This window comes from Cebus imitator, unplaced genomic scaffold, assembly GCF_001604975.1.
Source record: "Cebus imitator isolate Cc_AM_T3 unplaced genomic scaffold, Cebus_imitator-1.0 Scaffold9, whole genome shotgun sequence".
Taxonomy (NCBI): domain Eukaryota; kingdom Metazoa; phylum Chordata; class Mammalia; order Primates; family Cebidae; genus Cebus; species Cebus imitator.
In genome coordinates this window covers 10,835,546-10,855,077 of record NW_016107324.1, presented here as the reverse complement: position 1 = coordinate 10,855,077, position 19,532 = coordinate 10,835,546, and the positions used below count along the sequence as shown (strand labels likewise).

Below are 19,532 nucleotides of genomic sequence, written 5' to 3'. Positions count from 1 at the left end.
GGCTCACTGCAACCTCCACCTCCCGGTTCAAGGGATTCTCCTGCCTCAGCCTCCTGGGTAGCTGGGATTACAGGCACCTGACACCACCCCCAGCTAATTTTTTTTATTTTTTATTTTTTTAGTAGAGATGAGGTTTCACCATGTTGGCCAGGCTGGTCTCGAACTACTGACCTCAGGTGATCCACCCACGTCAGCCTCCCAAAGTGCTGGGATTGCAGGTGTGAGCCACCGCGCCCTGACAGGGTGTCTTTTTAAACAAGACACCGAATGACAAAAAATTGGCCAAGAAAAGATTTGGGAAAGATAGTCTATGTAAAGCAGTGTTTTTCAAACTACAGGCCCTGACCTACTGCAGTAAACCATGAAATTCATTTAGTAAGCTGGAACCACAATTGAAAAACTATTAGGATACATCACAGGAAGGAAAAATTTTGTTTCAGTTTTATGTATATTTACACACGTGACCTGTGTGTATTCACATACATATGTATACATGCATGCCTACATGAGTCACAATGTGAAGTGTATTTCTTACTATAGTGAAGTCAAAAAACGTCTGAAAGCCACTGAGATAGCGGGACCAGCCACTTTGAATGCCTTGGGGCAAAAAGAGCTTTGTGAGTTGTAGGAGGAAAAAGGCCAGCATGGCTGAAGTGAACCTGGGGAGAAATGTTATGAAATGAGGTAGGAAATGTATATAATTTTTCCTACATAGCACCGTCTAGTCAAGCATCTTAAATCTGGACTGCCATCTGTTTTTGTCATGGTTCATCATTAAGAGATAACATGGCAGAATCATCTCCTTTTAATGTCACTTTGTAAACTGTCACTGAGAAGTTAATAGTTACACTGATGTGACTGAAAATAACCTCTAAGAATGTATCTTATATTGAAAACGGATTGTTTATATAATTAAAAAATGAAAAAGAAAACCAGGCTTATAGAACTTTGGTGGAGTCCCCTGGTTCATTTCAGGCCCTCCTTACAATGAAAAAATTTCATGTTAGTTGGTAATTAATTTTGCAAAACTCTTGGCTATAAACACAAAAGGAAATAGTATAAAAGAAACCACTTTGGTCAAATGTAGAGGAAAAAATGCTGGGACTGTAGATGTGGCTCTTCCATTAACTCCCTAAGTGGCCCTCACAACTTATTTCACCTGTTTGTGCCCTGGAAATCCTTACATGTAAAAGGAAAAAAAAAAAAAGGAGATGGAGAGCAGGTGTTCAGTAAGGTCCCTTCATACTGTAAAATTATATGATCCTAAGTAATTTACGATCATTTACTATTTTAAACGCTGCAAAAATTAACCTGGTATTTTATCAGAATTTTGTAAAAAGAGGAAGTTACATGACATATGATGAAGATAAGGTCCTTAACTTTACGGTAGATGACAGTGTTTGAAGAATGAGAAGACAAAGTCAAAGTTATCTCGGGAGTAGTAATAAAAAAAAAAAGAAAAAGTTATCTCGGGGTGTTTATGTTGTACTTAGATTGAGCTGCACTTTGGAACCGTGTGGCCTTTTCACATGAGATCAGTGTCTTCATAAATACAAACTTCCTGAAAAGATGGTTTAAACCTCAAAGCCTGTGTAACTACAGCTTGACAAAGACTCTCGAGGAAAGGTAAAGGGAAAGTGAGTTGGCAACACAACTCACCTACAAGTTCTCCAATCATGAAAAGCAAGTAAAGAACGGCAGCAATGGTCAACCTGGTTTTCACCTTTCTCTGCTTCAGTATCTCTCTCTGTTTGCTGCAGTTGTCACAGGAGTCCACCTTCAAACTCAGCTGACTGTTGGTCAAAGGTAGGTCCTGGTCCAGTAAGGAATCATCGTCGGCCTGGAGGGTCCGGTGCGCCCCGTTAACAGGCCTTTCCGGGGCTTCGGAACCATCATCGGCCACCACAACTCGAAGTTTGTTGAACCGAGAAAGCCCCTCGTCTCCCCCCTCATCCGAGAAGTCAAAGGCGCTGGTGTCATTTAAAAACAGCGGCGCGTCATCCTTCCTCAGCAGAGATTTGAGGCGCTTCCACGCGCCGGAGCCGGCCATGGCAGAGGCTGAGCGGCCGAGGCACGGAACGGCTGGCGGGAGGCTGACGGCCGGCGGCGCCTACTTCACCGGAGTGCCAGTTCTCGAGGGCAGTGCCGCGCGTCCCTCCCCATCCTGTGGAAAATGAAACATGTTATAAATTAAAGGCGCCCAACCCTGTCCTCAAGTTCCGAAGCCGCGGGCTGCGGGTCGCAAGGTCGGCCCCGAGGCTTCGCCGGGGCTCCGCGAGGGGGCGGCGCATCTATTTAATACCTGGGGCGCTGCCGCGAGGCCGCAACTCATCTCCCAGCCCCCGGCCGGCTAGGCGAGGCCGGCTCGCGCTTCTCCACCCGGGGCCGCTGGAGAGCAGGGTCGTGCTCGCCCCTGTCGCGCCCGCCGCGCCCGCCGCGCCCGCAGCTGGAGGCCGGCTCCCCGGGTCTGACAGGTTCGGGGCGGGACGCCCAGAGCCACCGCCTCTCCCCGCCCTGCGCTAGGCCACGCGCGTGCGCCCGCCAAGGCGCGCGAGGGAGGGGTCGGCGCGAGGACACGCAGGCCCGGCGCGCAGGGTTGGGGCGCCAGCGAGCGGCGGGGGCGTACGGCCCGCCCTGCCCCGCCCCTCGCCCCGAAGCTGGCTTAGGGGCTCCTGCGCCGCTTCCGCTTAGGGGGCACTCACTGGCAAACTGCGGGGACTCGGGGCGGCCCCTTCCACCTCTTCAAGCTGGGAGGCAAGTGCGGTCGGAGGGTCACGCCGGGGGCTGGGCGTTGCTGCTAGGAGTTCCGTTCACCAAAAGTGGGTCTCAAATCTCGGGTCCGGATCTGGGTTGCTGGTGATCCGTAGAAGACAAACCCAGTACTTTTCTTGCCAACTGGAAAGGCAGCTTTTCTCTCCTCGAATTGCTTGCCTCTGGCAAATTGGCAACATTTGTTGCCCAGTCAACTGGAGAAGGCAAGGCTGTGGTCGTCAGCAGTTGTACTTTCAGCAAATATGTATTGTTCTCTGTGCTCTCGGCCGTGTTCCTTTTGCCTCCAAGGTATTTACGATGTGGACTAAACCCAAGCACAGAAAATCTGCTACAGGCATACCTCTGAGATAATTGCGAATTTGGTTCCAGAACACCGCAATGTGGCAATAAAGTGGGGTCTCACAAATATTTCATGTCCCAGTGCAAATACAATCGTTTATAATGTAGTCTAGTAAGTGTGTAATGGCGTTATGTCTAAAACAGTGTGCGTACCTTAATTGATAATATTGGGAGAGGGAGGAAGAAGTATATGTACATTTGTTATTGCTCTGAGGCCGGAGGGTCGCTTGAGCCCAGAAGGTCGAGATGACAGTGAGCTATGATTGTGCCTCTGCACCCCAGCCTGAAGACAGAGTGAGACCCTATCTCTAAAATAAACAAGTAAATAAAATACATGACTGCTAAAACATGCTAACAATCATCTAGGCCTTTAACAAGTCATATTCTTTGCTGGTGGAGGGTCTTTGCTCCATGTTGATGGCTGCTGACTGATCTGGACGGTGGCTGCTGAAGGTTGGGGTGGCTGTCGCAATTCCTTAAAATAAGACAACAATGGCATTTGCTACATTTATTGACTTTTGTTTTCATGAAAGAGTTCTTGACAGCATGTGATGCTGGTAGATAATATTTTACCCACAGTGGACCTTTCAAAATTGGAGTCAATCCAGATTTCTCAAACTCTGCCCCTGCTTTATCAACTAAGTTTATGGAATATTCTAAATCCTTTGTTGTCATTTCAACAGTGTTCACAGCATCTTCACAAAGAGTAGATTGAGTAGATTGTATCTCAAGAAACCACTTTCTTTGGTCATCTATGAGAAGCAACTCCTCATCTGTTCAAATTTTATGAGATTGAAGCAATTCAGTCACATCTTCAAGCTCCACTTCTAGTTCTCTTGATATTTGCACCACATCTGCAGTTACTTCCTCCATTGAAGTCTTGAATCCCTCAAAGTCATCTATTAGGGTTAGAATCCACTTCTTCCAAAATCTTGTTAATGTTGATATTTTGACTCCCCATGAATCATGAATGTTCTTAATGGCATCTGGAATAATGAATCCTTTCCAGAACTTTTTCAATTTACTTTGCCTGGGTCCATCAGAGGAATCAATGGCAGCTATCACCTTATAACATGCATTTCTTCTTTTGTTTTTATTTTTATTTTTATTTTTATTTTTTGAGATGGAGTTTTCCTCTGGTTGCCCAGGTTGGAGTACTGTGGCGTGACCTCGGCTCACTGCAACCTCTGCCTACTGGGTTCAAGTGATTCCCCTGCCTCAGCCTCCCAAGTAGCTGGGATTACAGGCACCCACCACCACACCCAGCTAATTTTGTGCATTTTAGTAGAGATGGGGTTTCACCATGTTGGCCAGGCTGGTCTTGAGCTCCTGACTTCAGGTGATCCACCTGCCTTGGCCTCCCAAAGTGCTGGGATTACAGGCGTGAGCCACTGCATCTGGCTGAAATGTATTTCTTAAATAATAAGACTTGAAAGTCAAAATGATTTCTTATTCCATGGGCAGCAAAATGGATGTTATGTTAGCAAGCATGAAAACAACATTAATTTCCTGGTACATCTGAAGATGTACCAGGAGAGCTCTTGGTTGACCAGGGACATTGTCAATGAGCAGTAATATCTTGAAAAGAATCTTTTTTTCTGGATAGTAGGTCTCAGTAGGCTTAAATATTCAGTAAACTATGCTGTAGTAAACATATATGCTGTCACCCAGGTTTTGTTCCATTTATAGAGCACAGGCAGTGTAGATTTAGCATAATTCTTAAGGGCCCTAGAAATTTCAAAATGGTAAATGAGGATTGGCTTTAATGTAAAGCTACTGGCTGCATTTAGCCTCTAACAAGAGAGTGAGATTGTCCTTTGAAGCTTTGAAGCCAGGGATCAACTTCTCCCTAACTATGAAAGCCTAGGTGGCATCTTCTTCCAATAGAAGGCTGTTTCCCAACTGTATTGAAAATCTGCTGTTTAGGCCGGGCGCAGTGGCTCAAGCCTGTAATCCCAGCACTTTGGGAGGCCGAGGCGGGTGGATCACGAGGTCAAGAGATCGAGACCATCCTGGTCAACATGGTGAAACCCCGTCTCTACTAAAAATACAAAAAATTAGCTGGGCATGGTGGTGCGTGCCTGTAATCCCAGCTACTCAGGAGGCTGAGGCAGGAGAATTGCCTGAACCCAGGAGGCGGAGGTTGCGGTGAGCCGAGATCGCGCCATTGCAGTCCAGCCTGGGTAACAAGAGCGAAACTCCATCTCAAAAAAAAAAAAAAAAAAGAAAGAAAATCTGCTGTTTAGTGTAGTTACTATTAATTATCTTACCTAGACCTAGTGGACAACTTGCAGTTTCTCCATCAGCATTTGCTGTTTCACCTTGCATTTTTATGTTATGGAGATCGCTTCTTTTCTTAAACCTCAAGAACCAACTTCTGCTAGCTTCAAACTTTTCTTTTTTTTGTTAAAAAAAAAATTTTATTTTTTAAATAGAGACAGGGTCTCACTATGTTGCCTAGGCTGGTCTGGGCATTTCTAATTTCCTTCAAGAACTTTTCCATTTTCCACAGTCAAACCATAATGGTTTAAAACAAACAAACAAAATCCAAACAAACAAAAACAACTTTTTGTTTGCATTCACAACCTGGCTAAAAAGGCATAGCACTGGGTGCAGTGGCTCATGCCTGTAATCCCAGCACTTTGGGAGGCCAAGGCAGGTGGATCACCTGAGGTCAGGAGTTTGAGACCAGTCTGGCCAACATGGTGCAACCCTGTCTCTACTAAAAATGCAAAAATTAGCCGGATGAGGTGGCAAGTGCCTATAATCCCAGCTACTAGGACACCGAGGCAAGAAGAAAAAAGAGAAGGCATAGCTTTCAGCCTATCTCAGCTTTCCATATGTCTTTCTCACTACGGTTAATGATTCCTAGCTTTTGATTTAAAGTGAGAGATATACAAGTCTTCCTTTTATTTGAAAGATTTAGAGGTGATCGTAGGGTTATTAATTGGCCTAATTTCAATATTGTGTCTCAGGGAATAGGGAGGCCCAAGGAAAGGGAGAATGAAGGGGAATGGCTGGTCAATGGAGCAGTCAGAACACATGCAACATTTATTGGTTAAGTTTGTCATCTTATATGGAGAAGTTTCATGATGCCCCCAAATAATTACAATAGTAATGTCAAAGATCGCTGATGACAGATCACCATATCAGATATAATAATAATGAAAAGGTTTGAACTATTAAGATAATTACCAAAATGTGATACAGAGACATGAAAAGAGCTCACAGGTTATTGGAAAAATGACAGCGATAGACTTGCTTGTTGCCATAAATCTTCAATTTACAAAATGTGCAATATCTGAGAAGTGCGAGAAAGCAAAGCATAGTAAAACAAGGTATGCCTATAGAGGTGTCCATTTGGCTTTTGGGTCTGTGTAAAAAAAAAAAACCAAAAACAGCCAGATGCGGTAGCTCACACCTCTAATTTCAACACTTTGGGAAGCCAAGGAGAGAGGATCTCTTGAGGTCGGAAGTTCAAGACCACCATGGGTAACATAGTGAGAGCTTGTCTCTCCAGAAAAGATTTTCAAGAGCTTCCAGGGAATTAGAGGTTGCAGTGATCTATGTTCATGCCACTGGGCTGCAGCCTGGGTAATAGAGTGAGACCCCATCTTTAAAAACAAAACAAAACAAAACCACAAAAGAGAAGAAAAAATAATTGTGTGTGCAGTTCTTTTTTTTTTTTTTTTTTTTTTTTTTTGAGACAGGATCTGGTTCTGTTGCCAAGGTGGAGTGCAGTGGTGTGATCTCGGCTCACTGCGGCCTTGACCCCCTGGACTCAATCTGTCCTCCTACCTCAGCCTCCTGAATAGCTGGGACCACAGGTGCTTGCCACCGTGCCTGGCTAAGTTTTGTATTTTTTTCCTTGTAGAGGTGAGGTTTTGCCATGTTCCCCGGGCTGATCTTGAACTCCTGGACCCAAGAGATCCTCCTGCTTCAATCTCCCAAAGTGCTGAGATTATAGGTGTGAGCCACGATGCCTGGCCAATATTTAAATTCTGAGTAGTAGCTTCTGATTTAAACCTAAATTATAATGTCACAATGGAATGGCAGTATGCACCCCCAGCAAAGTCTTAGAGTTTTGTTTGTTTGTTTGTTTTTGAGACAAGGTCTTGCTCTGTCACCCAGGCTGGAGTGCAGTGGTGTGATCTCAGCTCACTGCAAGCCCTGCCTACCGGGTTCAAATGATTCTCATGACTTAGCCACCCAAGTAACTGGGATTATAGGCAAGCACTGCCATGCCTGGCTAGTTTTTCTATTTTTATTATTTATTTATTATTATTTTTTTGAGACCGAATTTTGCTCTTATTGCCCAGCCTGGAGTGCAGTGGCAGAATCCCAGCTCACTGCAACCTCCACCTCCTGGGTTCAAGCAATTCTCCTGCCTCAGCCTCCCAGGTAGCTGGGATTATAGGCATCCACCACCACCCCTAGCTAATTTTTTGTATTTTTAGTAGAGATGGGGTTTCATCATGTTGGCCAGGTTGGTCTTGAACTCCTAACCTTGGGTAATCCATCCACGTTGGCCTCCCAAAGTACTGGGATTACCGGCTTGAGCCACTGTGCTGGGCCTGATTTTTCTATTTTTAGTAGAGATGAGGTTTCGCTTTGTTGGCCAGTCTAATATCGAACTGTTGGCCTCAAGTGATCCGCCCACCTCTGCCTTCCAGAATCCTGGGATTACACGCATAACCACACCCGGCTGTTTTAGAGATTCTTAATCCAGATTTCCTGAGTGGGTTTTAGGGCATCTGGGAGGTCTTAAACTTTTGTGCAAGATTTTGTGCACATGTATATTTTCTGGAATAAGTCTTTTAGCTTTTATCATATTCTCAAATTGGATTGAGTCAAATTAGGTTACAATAACAACATTGTCAGGAGCCCCTAGCTTCTACCTGGAGTTGAATTGTAGTGCAAACTCCTATTTATCCAGTGTTTATGAATGTTGTATTTTTATAATAGTCCACACATATTACCAAATTTCAAGTTACAAAAAATATAAAAAGTCACATGAGAAAACATCATTTTCCTCTGAAGATTGAAATGGCACTTTAGAATCTTGTATGCCTCAGATGCAAGAAATCTTTAAATGTGACTCCTTAGATTTAAATGCCCACCATATTTCTACAGAGAGCAGCCATGAGAATCGATATAGGAAGCCTAGATCGGAGATTCCATGTTCCCTAGACCAGGAAGGGAAAAATATTTCCCAGATAACCAGGACATGGTAATAATCAGCTGAAAGGAGAGATCTTACTGGGGGATGCTTTCCTAAACCCAAACATTTTAATTCACTGGGTTTGGGAGTAAGTTTTTTTTTGTAGGTGTTTTGAATATCACTTTGTTATACTGTCTGAAATTCTAATGAGAGATGCACATGAATAAGAAAAATATTTTAGGTGTGTGATCATTTTCTCTTTAGTATAAATCCTTCAAATAAGATTCCATTTAGGGAAAGTGGATAGATGTTTTTGAGAAAAATTAAGGCAAGAGCATGGATTGTTTTGGGTGGTTACAGCAAGCTTTGTTGAATAGGGCTGCAGTTCTGCATCCCAGTCTGTTTTTATTATTTTTCTCACTGAGTACCTGGAGAAAGTGATGGGAGGACAACAAAACCTCTATCTGGTGATTTTAAAGTATATCCACAAATTCTGTGATACTCTACCCATCAAGAGGTGGAGCTTAATTTCATTCCTATGGAGTGTGGACTGCACTAAATGAGTTGCATGTGGCCTATAATGAATATGGCAGAAGTGACTGTGTGTAACTTACAAGACTAGATCATAAAAGGTATTGCATCTGCCTCCTTATCCTCACACTTGGATCCCTTGCACTAGGAGGAACCAGCTACTGCGTCATGAGGAGCTCAAGTGGCCCCGTGGAAAAAGGCCTATGTGATGAGGAACTGAGGCCAACAGCCATTTGAGTGAACCATTTTGGGAACCATTTGGTCCCAGCTAAGCCTTCAGATAACTACAGATTGGGCAATGCTGACTAAACCCTGGAGAGATCAGGAGCCATAACCACCCAGCTAAACCATTCTCAGATGACTCACAGAGACTCCCTGAGATAATAAATGTTTGTTTTGAGATGCTGAGTTTTGCGATACTTCATTACACAGCAATAGATAACTAATATGCTACATATCAATTTTCCTCTATATGAGGAAAGACACTTTTCTTATTTCTTTATCACATGGGTTCTTGTTCCTTGGCCTGCCCTCAGACTAGTGGCGTGATTTCTATCATTGAGCTTCAGAATGGGCTAAATACATAGACTTCTGCAAATAGGCTTGGAATGTAACTACAATTTGCAACTTTACTTCTCCACACTCAGAGTTTATAACAATAGACAAATGAACTTTTGAAACAGTGCCCACTTACAGTCTCTGTACTGCCTGCAATTCTGTTTGCTAGCTATTGCTCCATATGCCATTCTTTTATAAGAGACTTCATAAGTTTTTCTGAGACGGGGTGAGGGGGGTCTCACTATGTTGCCTAGGCTGGTCTTAAACTTCTGAGCTGAAGTGATCCTCCCGTCTCAGCCTCCCAAATTGCTGGGATTACAGGTGTGAGCCACCAAGCCCAGCATGAATAATTTTTTTGCATGGCAGATGGAAAAGGTTGCCAACTGTTTAGTCAGTCTCTCAACCAGGTAACTCATAATACGCAGATTGAGGCGATAGCAGAAGCCTGTCAACTGAATTGCAAGACACATACCTTGGAGCAGTTGACAGGGATGGACACAAACTTTCATATGTCAAAATCTGTTTTCTGGTCCAGATATCTCTTGAAAAAAATGGCCAGGTGTGGTGGCTCATGCCTGTAATCCCAGCACTTTGGGAGGCTGAGGTGGGTGGATCACCTGAGGTCAGGAGTTTGAGACCAGCCTAGCTAACATAGTGAAACCCCCATCTCTACTAAAAATACAAAAATTAGATGGGTGTGGTGGCAGGTGCCTGTAATCCCAGTACTCAGGAGACTGAGGCAGGAGAATCTCTTGAACCCGGGAGGTGGAGGTTGCAGTGAGCTGAGACTACACAGTTGTACTCCAGCCCGGGCAACAGAGCAAGATTCTGTCTTATTTAAAAAAAAGAAAATAATATCATAGCTAGAATACTTAAGGCTTGTGTGTCAGGCACTATGAGGGCACCTGACTTACATTAGCTCATTTAATCATTACCACATCACTGTGATGAAGGCAATGATTGAAAGCATGGGTCTTAGAGTCAGACTGATTGTGTTTGAGTCCTGGCTTCACCATTTGTAGTTGTATGGTCTCTGGCAAACTATTTAATCTCTTTGTGTTTCGATATTCTTACATACACAGTGGATATAATAATAGTACCCACTTCGCAAGGGTTGTAGAAAGGATTAAATAAGATAATACAGGTAAAGCATGTAAAACTTAGGACACATAATTCCTAGCACACAGTAAGTGCTTAATCAATGCCAGCTATTATTATTGTTATTTTTCTTTCTTTCTTTTTTTCAACATTTGACACAGCCTCAGGAGGTCCCGAGGACATGTGCCCAAAGCTATTATTTTTTATGTAGATGAAGACATAGAGTCTCAGGGAGGTTAAGTATCTTGGTCAGGGTCATGCGGCTAGCAAACAGAGCAAGAACTCAATTCGGATCAGCTTTGTTTCTGAGCTCAATCTCTTAACCATTACCCCACACTATCTGCTCAGTTTCTTTGTGCCCAAAAATGCAACAAGCTACAGAAAAGCAGCTAGACTCTGAAGCATGTCAGGAGAGATCCCTGTTTCATATATCAATGATTTGCCAGGACCTTGAGACCTCAGTATCATCCTGTGAAATCCCCACTGAAAACGAGCAAAAAGAAAGTGGAAAAGTTTTTAAAAATTGAAATATGGGAGAAGGTGCTACTTAGCTGAGGTTCAAATTCTGCATATTCCCCATCCTGAGAATGCATCTCTATTGGAGTATGTGGCGGTGGGAGATTCCCATGGTATGTTTTAGAATGTGTCTTCTTATCTTCTTCAGGAGGGGGTGAAAGCTGTTGAATGCATAGAACAAGAATTAGTGATGTGATACACACCTACAGTGAGTATAAAGTTTATTCCTTCAATGAGTTCTTCCAGAAATTAGTCCCGATCCAGACCCCAAGAGAGGGTTCCTGCATCTCGTACAAGAAAGAATTTGAGGCAAGTTCATAAAGTGAAAGCACGTTTATTAATAAAGTAAAGGAATAAAGGATGGCGACTCCATAGGCAGAGCACCCCTGAGAGCTAATGGCACCCATTTTTCTGGTTATTTCTTGATTATATGCTAAACAAGGGGTGGATTATTCATGCCTATTTATTTATTATTTTTTAGACAGAGTCTCATTCTGTCACCCAGGCCAGCTAATTTTCATATTTGTAGTAGAGATGAGATATCACCATGTTGGCAAGGCTGGTCTCGAACACATGGCCTCATGTGATCCTCCTGCCTTGGCCTCCCAAAGAGCTGGGATTAGGCATGAGCCACTGCGTTGGGCAATGCCACCCCTTTTTAGACCATATAGGGTAATTTCCTGATGTTGTCATGGCATTTGTAAACTGTCATGGTGCTGGTGGGAGGGTAGCAGTGCGGATGACCAGAGGTCACTCTCGTCGCCATCTTGGTTTTGGTGGGTTTTGGCCAGCTTCTTTACTACAGCCTGTTTTATCAGCAAGGTCTTTATGACCTGTATCTTGTGCCAACCTCCTATCTCATTCTGTGACTTAGAATGCCTAACTGTCTGGGAATGAAGCCCAGTATGTCTCAGCCTTATTTTACCCAGCCCCTATTCAAGATGGAATTGCTCTAGTTTAAACACCTCAAACGCCTCTGATAGAGTGGCTGGAGTTTCAATTTACTATCTCCTCTAAGGGAGAAGAAACAGAAGAGGAAGGACCCAAGATAGATAAGAGAATTGCCCAAAGACAGGGAAAGCCCTTTTTTGGACAGGGAGGAGATAAAGGAGAATGTCAGGAGCCCATCTACACTGTAAGGCAAACCAGCCTGCCAGCCAAAACCTAAATTTAGTCAAGTTCGTTGTTTTCATAGCTTTGTTTTTGCTTTCCCTTAGGGTTTTTGTTTTTGACAAAATTTTGCTCGTCACCCCAACTGGAGTGCAACAATGGCACGATATCAGCTCACTGCAACCTCTGCCTCCTGGGTTCAAGCAAATCTGCTGCCTCAGCCTTCCAAGTAGCTGGGACTACAGGCCTGTGCCATCATGCCCAGCTAATTTCTGTATTCTTACTAGAGATGGGATTTCACTGTGTTGGCCGGGCTGGTCTTGAACTCCTGACCCCGGGTGATCTGTCCGCCTTGGCCTCCCAAAGTTCTGGGAATATAGGCATGATCCACCTCATCCAGCCAAGCTGAGACCCTTAGTTTTAAAGTAAATGTTCTTATGGATTTCTCTAAGCATGTGTGGCTGAAATGAGAGGGAATAGGAGGTCCAAGATGAGAAGGGGTTTTGGGAGTTAGCATACCAGCCCCAGAGTCTGAGGTGGTTAAAGCTGGGCTAGAGGATTTTAACGTTGAGGGTGGAAGGCTGACCTTGGCAGTACATTGAGAGTGCTTCATCATAGATAGGGGCACCACAAGATAACTTGGAGAACCTGATTCAGCATCTAATTTTGTAATCTGTTCACTGTGACCCCTAGCAGTGAGGTATTAATAATTGTTCAGCTTATGTTCTTGTCTGTAAAAAGTGGAAAATAATGTTTGTCCTACCTATTTCATAGGGACACTGTGATAATCAAATGAGATTTTATATGTGAAAGCATCTTCCATTATCACTTTACCAGAAAGACACATTGAAGACCATGCCACCTGAACTAAACTATAAAGCAAGGGTATGGACAAATGCTAATCATCAAGAATTCCGTCTCGCGTGGTGGCTCACCCCTGTAACCCCAGTACTTTGGAAGGCAGAGGCAGGCAGATCACTTGAGGCCAGGAGTTCAAGACCAGCCTGGCTAATGTGGTGAAACCCCAACATGGTAAAACTCCATCTCTACTAAAAAAAATTAGCCAGGCCTGGTAGCGCACACTTGTAATTCTAGCTACTTGGAAGGCTGAAGCATGAGAATCACTTGAACCTGGAAGGTGGAGGTTGTAGTGAGCTGAGATTGCGCCACTGTACTCCAGCCTGGGCAATTGAACAAGACTCTGTCTCAAAAAGAAAGAAAGAAAGAGAGAAAGAGAAAGAGAGAGAGAGTGAGAGAGAGAAAGGAAAAAAGAAAGGAAAGGAAGAAAAGAATTCTCCACTTATGTTTGTTTTTTCTTAGTATTTCTAAACCCAGTTCTTGGTTTATTAATGACACATTCTGACTTATTTAGGACTTATTTAGAACTCCACCACACATTGTTACTTCATTCCTATCCTAAGCTCTTTTTGCATCCATAGCACCTGACCTCATACTTGCAGCAGAAATCCTGGAAATACTCATGGACTAATATATGCAAATATTTTAATCATAGAGAGTTTATCCATAAACTTAAATTCTCCTGTAACATAAACACTTCTGTTTCTTTAAGCTGGAGTATAAGGCCATTTCTAAGGATTTTTTTTTCTTTTGTTTTCATGTTTATATTCTAATCTAAGGAATTTTTAAACTGATTATATTAATGCGTCTTATAAGATCAGTGATTATTAATACACTCATAGTTCATATTTATACTATATCTATTTCAAAAAACCTTATTTACGACTTAAGGCAGGACAAAGAAGCAACTGCAGACAAAGTGACTCTTTTGTGGCCTCTAATAACTTGTTGCTTTAAACAAGGAAGGCCATTGTATAAACTCCTTTGAGGGGTTATTGTGAGCATTAATTCGATTAAAATCTGCAAAGTGCTTTGAACTTTTCCTAGAATTCCCTTATAAATAGGGATGACATTTTTTTTTTAGGTGTCTTTATGTTGGTCCTCTCATAATTAAATGTAACAAATTCACCTGCTCTTGAACTGCCTGTGTTCCCTGAAGCAAAGACTCAAGATTAATTCAAATTTTACCCTTAGTTATTTTAAGCTGACTACAAGAGCACACACAGTGGAGCAGAATTTGCTGCCCTTATCACAAAGAGCTTGGTGTATGATGTGCATGACGCAATGTCCCGTAATCTCTATGCCACATGGCAATTAGATATAAATTATTGTTGTTATTACAGCTATTTTATAATGACCAATGAAGTTTTACCCTTGTCTTTGTTATTTATATTTGAATAATTTACATTCTGTTCACTTACAATAGGATTTAAGGCAGCCTTCCTTTTACTAGTTCTTCCTTATCCCTAAATGTTGAAAAACTTTCCTGATTCCAGGAACTGTTTAATCTTCATTGTATGAACAGAAGGACATGCAGACATTAAAGACTGGAGTCTTAGATCCAACTCTCTTAACAACTGTGGCTCCTTGGGAACCCCTTCTCCTCAGTCTCCTGATCTTCTCTGATCCCAATCTTGTCCTCAATGACCCCCTCTGCCTATGCTGTCCTCTCCCCTTCCCAAAAAGAAGCAGCTCTGAATATTCTTAGTGCTGGGCTTGGGGCAGCAGAAACTATGGAGCAGACCCAGGTGAGCCCTGGGGAACAACAGGATAAGAGAGAGGCCTATTGTAAATGAGGAACCTGTCTGGCAGGTGACCAACCTGGTTTTCTTGGGACTGAGTGGGGGTTCCCAGGACATGGGACTTGCAGTTTTCTGGAATGAATTTACCTGGCATTAGACTAGGTTCTGGGACCTCGATATTGGCTGAGTCTTTTCTGGGTGGGGAAAGACACCTTGTTCTTTCTGCCCTGCAGCACACTGCTCTGGGTGTGTCTTCTCAGGGATCTCTGGATGTGACTCTTGTTACATGAAAATGGAAGAGGCCAGAGTTGTCCAAGAGGGAAGCCAGCTACATCCAGGCAGGGCCCCCGTGGCACCAGAACCCTGCTAGAACCATCAAGGTCCCAGGTCAGTTCTGTAACTTTGCAGGTATGGAAATGGTACCTGTGGGTCAGGCTGGGGAAATTAATGCATGCTAAACAATGCCCCAAAGAGACTGAGCAGATTACTGTTGTGGTTATCTTTATAATCCTGGGGATACACCTTTGCCATTTCCCTGGATGACCCCCTTCACAGGACCAGTGATATGAGAAGCCAAGTTACCTTAGAGCTAGAATAAAGATTTTAAAAGGAGAAAAAGTTTGGTTGGTTGGTAGGAGGCAGGGTCTTGCTCTGCTGCCCAGGCTGGAGTGCAGTGGTGTGATTTAGGGTCACTTGCCACCTCTGCCATTTCCAATGTGTAATTTTTTTTTTTTTTGAGATGACATCTTGCCCTGTCACCAGGCTGGAATGCAGTGGCACAATCTTGGCTCACTGCAACCTCCACCTCCTTGGTTCAAGTGATTCTCCTGCCTCAGGCTCCCAAGTAGCTGGGATTTACAGGTGCCTGCCACCATCCCCAGCTAAATTTTGTATTTTTAGTAGAGTCGGGGTTTCACCATGGTGGCCAGGATGGTCTTGATCTCTTGACCTGTGATCCACCTGCTTCGGCCTCCCAAAGTGCTGGGATTACAGGTGTGAGCCACGATTCCTGGCCTCCTATGTGTAATTTTTAAGTGAAAGTACAAAATCCTAGTCTAGCCTTCCTGGAAATTTTTCCCCAGGCCCACCTCAGGGGAGATCCGAAGATAACCAGTCTCCTCTACTGTGCACTGATGGTTATAATCTAGGGGAGGAAATTCACATACTACTACTCTAGCTGCCTTTAATCCTCCCAGTTGTGTTTAGTCCTGAGTTGTGACCTCAAAGCTGATAGGCCTGTCTTCCTTTTGTAAACAGTTTGGGTATTTTTATCTTAAAGTGCATTATTTTGCACTTGCTCCCATGAGAGCTCATTTGTCAATTGTCAGATCACATGGTCAGATTTAGAGGCTCTTCTGATGATCTATCTCAGGGACTGGCAAACTTTTTCTGTAAAAGCCTGGATAATAAATACTTTTACCTCCACCACTATTGGTCTGCAGCTCTTCTTGTGGTAGCAGTTGTTGCATTTCTTTGTGGGAAAGAAAAGATATTAAACACCTCTTTCTTAGCAAAACAGAGAGTAGGCATATGTGTGACACACACAAGATATATTCTATAGTTTTGTTTGGCAGGAGATGATCCATTTCAAAACAAATTAAGAAGACTTGGAAAAAATGTAATTCAGTATTTGAATAATGCTGTTTCTTGTTCTTTTTAAAAAATAATTTTAGCTTTGCAGCAATCTTCAGGTGTCAGTCTGTCACTCTGCCCTTGTAGCAGCAGCCAAAGAGAGAGTAAACAAATGAGCATGGCTATGTTCCAATAAAACTATTTATAGAAACTGGGATGTGACTTTCATATTATTTTAATGTGTCACAAAATATTAGTTTTCTTTCCATTTTTTTCAACCACTTAAAAGTGTAAAAACCATTCTTAGTTTGCAGACTGTACAAAAACAGGCACTGGTGGGATTTGGCCCAGCACTTGCTGACCCCTGAGAGACCTATCTGTGTAGAAGTGTTGTTAGACGTTTTACCACATAGGCTCTCTTCCAGATCATTTACATGTGTTAGTATGTCTTTTCCTAGCACAGATGCCTGAGACTTAGGCTTTTGTTTTCATCAATCCTCATTTCCCAATGTACTGTTTTTTAAATTTATTTTATTTTATTTTGAGACAGACTCTCACCCTATTGCTCAGGCTAGAAGGCAGTGGCGGGATATTGGCTCACTGCAACTCTACTTCTGGGTTCTAGCAATTCTTCTGCCTCAGCCTCTGAAGTAGCTGGGACTACAGGTGTGTACCACCACGCTCAGCTAATTTTTGTATTTTTAGTAGAGATGGGATTTCACCACAAAATCCTGACCTCAAGTGATCCACTCACCTCAGCCTCCCAAAAGTGCTGGGATTATAGGCATGAGTCACTGCACCCAGTCCTCAAATATACTGTGAAGGCCGAGGTATTTATACCACCCAAATACCTTCATTTGGGTGGGTATTGCTGGGGCCCTGGAACCTGCCAGAGTGCTTGCTTGTGGCTGTCCAAGTTTCATAGTGGCCCCTGTGAAAACACACTAGACCAAAAAATAAATAAATAAATAAATAAATAAATAAAAAGAAAATACACTAGTCCTTTCAAAATGGAAGTCTGATTGTGTCTCCAACCTCTTCCATGCCTCCACCCTCAGCTCAAGGAACTTGCCTCTTTCCTCTGAGCTGTAGCTGCTCTAAGCTTGTGTTGTCTGGGGTTCTGACCACAGGCCTTTTCATGTGCAGTTCACTCAACTTGGAATACAGCTAGTGCTCGACTTATGACCACGATTGGTTCCGACAGACCGGTCGCAACACGATTTGGTCTTAAGTTGAGTAGGCTATATGCACGCGGAGATGGTAGTGCTGCCGGAAGCTGGTCCACACTGTCGTACGCCCGGCTGGGCAATGTTTGCGCTGCCAGACGTGGAGCAGTCGTAGCTAAGCGATTGTGGTCGTAAAGTCGAATGGCCGTAAGTTGCATAGGTCGTAAGTCGATCAATACCTGTACCTTTCTTCATCATTCCTTTAGTTAATTCAGGTCAGCTCTCTAGAGCCACTCTCCCTCATGGCATCCATCATGCCCCAAGCCTAGATGAGTCCATTTGTTACATGTTTCACTTTGTAATGTTATCTTCTTTAGTGGCATTATTTGACTAATGGCTGCTACTAACTCTAATTAGACTCTAAGCTCCAAGAGAGTGAGGGACTACATCTTTGCACACCATTGCATCTTCTGCACCTAGCATTGTGCCTGGCACAGAGTAGGTGGTCAACAAGCACCCGGCAGGCCATAGCCTGCTGCCTGGGGCATTGAAGCCTATGACAGTTCCTTCCCTTTACTAGCAGTGTAAACTTAGATGAATTATAAGATCTCTTTGAGCCTCAGTGTCCTTCTGTGTAAAATGGGGGTAATAATATAACTAGTGTCATTGGTTTATGGTGACTTAAATGAGATAATATGCCTGGCACATGACCTGATCTAGTCACTGCTAGGTTAACATTAGTCTCCTTCTCCCTTCCTCTTACTGAGGTGTACTCCGTAGGTGTCTGACACCCAAGTATCACTTGTCCAGATTCTCTGAAGTGCACAAGACTCCATCTTTCTGTTGAGAACTGCACAGTTTACATCAAGAAATCCAGAATTAGAGGTGTGACTACCAGGCCTTTCATATATCTGCTGCCTTCCCAGGAGCTGTCACTGGGCCTCTAGTTCCCTCCCCTAGCTTGAATCAACAGGCCCCACCCATTATTTTTGCTTCTGAGCTAGTTCCTTATTGTTTCATAATACATTCCACTCCTCATGCAACTTTTATTATTAGCCTGTCCTTTGGAAACCTGTCCAAGGCTTTATTAAGGTTTCTAGGTTGGCCGGGTGCGGTGGCTCACACCTGTAATCCCAGCACTTTGGGAGGCCGAGGCGGGCGTATCACGAGGTCAGGAGTTGGAGATCAACCTGGCCAACATGGTGAAACCCCGTCTCATAAAAAATAAATAAATAAATAAAAAATAAAAAGGTTTCTAGGTCAATAATATTAGGCTTTTCTTTATCTTGTTTTCCATTTTTTTAACTGCTTAAAAATGTAAAAACCTCACAGAAATTTGTCAAATTTTCTCTTTAAAGATATCATCTTGACAGTCTTCTCTGAAATTAACTTTATTTAAGTATTTAGCTTGCCTGTTTCATAAATGAACCATAATTTCCTAGGTTCCCTTTATAAATTTCTAAATGATAATAAATATTATCATGTAATAAATATGATATTTAGAGCCCACTGTGCTAAGAACCTTACATATACTATTTAATTAATTTATTATTATTATTAGTAGTAGTATTTGAGACAAAGTCTCACTCTGGAGTGCAGTGGCACAATCTAGGCTCTCTACAACCTCAGCCTCCCAGGTCCAAGGGATTTTTGGGCTTCAGCCTCCTGAGTGGCTGGGATTACAGGCATATGCCAACATGCCCGCCTAATTTTTTTGTATTTTTAGTAGAGACAGGGTTTTGCCACGTTGACCAGGCTGGTCTTGAACTCCTAACCTCAGGTGATCCACCCACCTTGGCCTCCCAGAGTGTTGGGATTACAGGTGTGAGCCATCACACCCGGCCCACTGTTTAATTTAATCCTTATAGCAGTCTTGCACAGTAGACATTATTGTTCCCATTTTGTACATGGAATAAGTAAAATTTCATAAATAATTTGTTCTAAGTTGCACAATTAGGAATCAAGATTTGCATCAGGTATGTATCAGCCAAGTGCCCATTGTCTTTTTACTCTAACATTTTTCCTCCCTTCTTATGCTTACTGGTTCATAATGGTGGTGGGGAGGGCATATATGTCACTTTTTTTTTTTTTTTTTTTTTTTTTTTTTTT

At 43.1% G+C, this 19,532-nt stretch overlaps 1 protein-coding gene and 1 non-coding gene across 3 annotated transcripts in view; one reads left to right on the top strand and one right to left on the bottom strand.

The window, feature by feature from the left end:
- SLC30A4 (solute carrier family 30 member 4) overlaps window positions 1-2,695 on the bottom strand; it is a 31,383-nt gene extending 28,688 nt beyond the window's left edge. The window contains exons 1-2 of one of the 2 annotated variants that reach the window (XM_017545409.2): window positions 2,303-2,695; window positions 1,660-2,164 (exon numbers count right to left, since the gene is read on the bottom strand). In XM_017545409.2, the coding sequence (XP_017400898.1) occupies window positions 1,660-2,050 (391 nt within the window). In that variant the 5' untranslated portion in view covers window positions 2,051-2,164; window positions 2,303-2,695. The other variant, XM_037744514.1, reaches the window with a different exon arrangement.
- A 13,410-nt stretch (window positions 2,696-16,105) lies between these two features.
- On the top strand, window positions 16,106-16,232 carry LOC119473901. Its single transcript, XR_005203161.1, has one exon. It is a non-coding gene; the product is annotated as a small nucleolar RNA SNORA41 (small nucleolar RNA).
- Window positions 16,233-19,532: the final 3,300 nt, after the last annotated feature.